The sequence below is a fragment of the Hyalella azteca genome, unplaced genomic scaffold (assembly GCF_000764305.2).
Source record: "Hyalella azteca isolate HAZT.00-mixed unplaced genomic scaffold, Hazt_2.0.2 contig4475, whole genome shotgun sequence".
In the NCBI taxonomy this organism is placed as follows: domain Eukaryota; kingdom Metazoa; phylum Arthropoda; class Malacostraca; order Amphipoda; family Hyalellidae; genus Hyalella; species Hyalella azteca.
In genome coordinates this window covers 69,030-70,636 of record NW_025934689.1, presented here as the reverse complement: position 1 = coordinate 70,636, position 1,607 = coordinate 69,030, and the positions used below count along the sequence as shown (strand labels likewise).

The following is a 1,607-nucleotide window of genomic DNA, read 5'->3' as shown; positions in this document are numbered from 1 at the left end:
AAACAAGTAAGCTCTTGCTCAAAATGTTTATCAATAATTCGAAACTATTCTCAACATTAACCATTAAAACTTTTTGATAGTTATAAAATCTTAGGAAACCACGAATCAGAATAAAACCATTAATTATAAAATAGGATTAAATAATATTCCTTGAATGTCCACCTATTCGAGGACTATAGGCATATAGGCATCAAAATATCTCCTCATTAGTGAACAACCGTCAATTAATCTAAAATGGAAGGTCACGTATAACTTGTGAACCCGCAGCGTGTGAACCGGCAACGCGTGAACCGGCAACATGTGAACTGGCACCGGGTGAACTGGCAACGTGTGAACCGGCAACGTGTGAATTGGCACCGGGTGAACTGGCAACGTGTAAACTGGCAACGTATGAACTGGCAATGTGTGAACCGGCAAGTGAACTGGCAACGTGTTAACCGGCAACTTGTGAACTGGCAACTTGTGAGCCGGCAACGTGTGAACCGGCAACGTGTGAACCGGCAACTTGTGAATTGGCACCGGGTGAACTGGCAACGGGTGAACTGGCAATGTGCGAACTGGCAACGTGCGAACCGGCAACGTGTAAACTGGCAACGGGTGAACTGGCAACGTGCGAACTGGCAACGGGTGAACTGGCAACGGGTGAACTTGTGAACTGGCAACGTATGAACTGGCAACGTGTGTACCGGCAACGTGTGAACTGGCAACGTGTGAACTGGCAACGTGCGAACTGGCAACGTGTGAACCGGCAACGTGTGAACCGGCAACGTGTGAACTGACAACGTGTGAACCGGCAACGTGTGAACCGGCAACGTGTGAACCGGCAACGTGTGAACCGGCAACGTGTGAACTGGCAACGGGTGAACCGGCAACGTGTGAACTGGCAACGTGTGAACTGGCAACGTGCGAACTGGCAACGGGTGAACTGGCAACGGGTGAACCGGCAAAGGGTGAACTGGCAACGTGTGAACCGGCAACGTGTGAACCGGCAACGTTTGAACCGGTAACGTGTGAACCGGCAACGTGTGAACCGGCAAAGTATGAACCGGCAACGTGAGAACTGACATAAGAGTTCACTAGCTTATCAAATTACTATTCCGCGTCGGTCGTTGAAAATCAAGTTTACAAAAATCTAAAAAAAATTTCTTCAAACCTCATTGCAAACACTATTCTTCTTCTACTGGAACTGGCAAGGGCTAAAACCACATTGAATTTGCAGAAGGTCAGTTCCTTTCTTGCCGGGAAGCTGGACTTGAGCTTTGTCTGGTAATTCGGCAAAATGAATTCATGAGAATAATGTAGGTCTTAAGTGCTTATGAATTCCGTAGCATTACTTTCCCGTAGTACATTACTAATGCTATAATTACTGCTTCCACAATCTGTAATACTATAAAATCGTTTTCTTTGGCATCGTATCTTTTTTTAGACAATGATTCAAGTTTAATCGAACACCTTCATCCTCATGTGAAGATTTTTGTTTTCAGGAAGCTGGCAGTAAAAATTTCAAGATAAAAAATTAGAATAGTCGATCGCGTCGTATTTTGGTTTTCTGAAGCAAGTTTTACATGCAAGAAAGAAGTTCGAAAGCCCAAAAATTGAAAACACTA

The 1,607-nt window shown here is 44.8% G+C and overlaps 1 protein-coding gene across 1 annotated transcript; it reads right to left on the bottom strand.

The window, feature by feature from the left end:
• Positions 1 to 312: 312 nt before the first annotated feature.
• Positions 313 to 1,067, bottom strand: LOC125177729 (proline-rich extensin-like protein EPR1; the record flags this gene model as incomplete). The annotated part of the gene is made up of 2 exons (XM_047880031.1): positions 687 to 1,067; positions 313 to 459 (listed from the first exon to the last, which is right to left on the bottom strand). Coding segments are annotated over exons 1-2 (528 nt in total), but the record flags the coding sequence as incomplete, so codon positions are not given.
• Between the last annotated feature and the right edge of the window lie 540 nt (positions 1,068 to 1,607).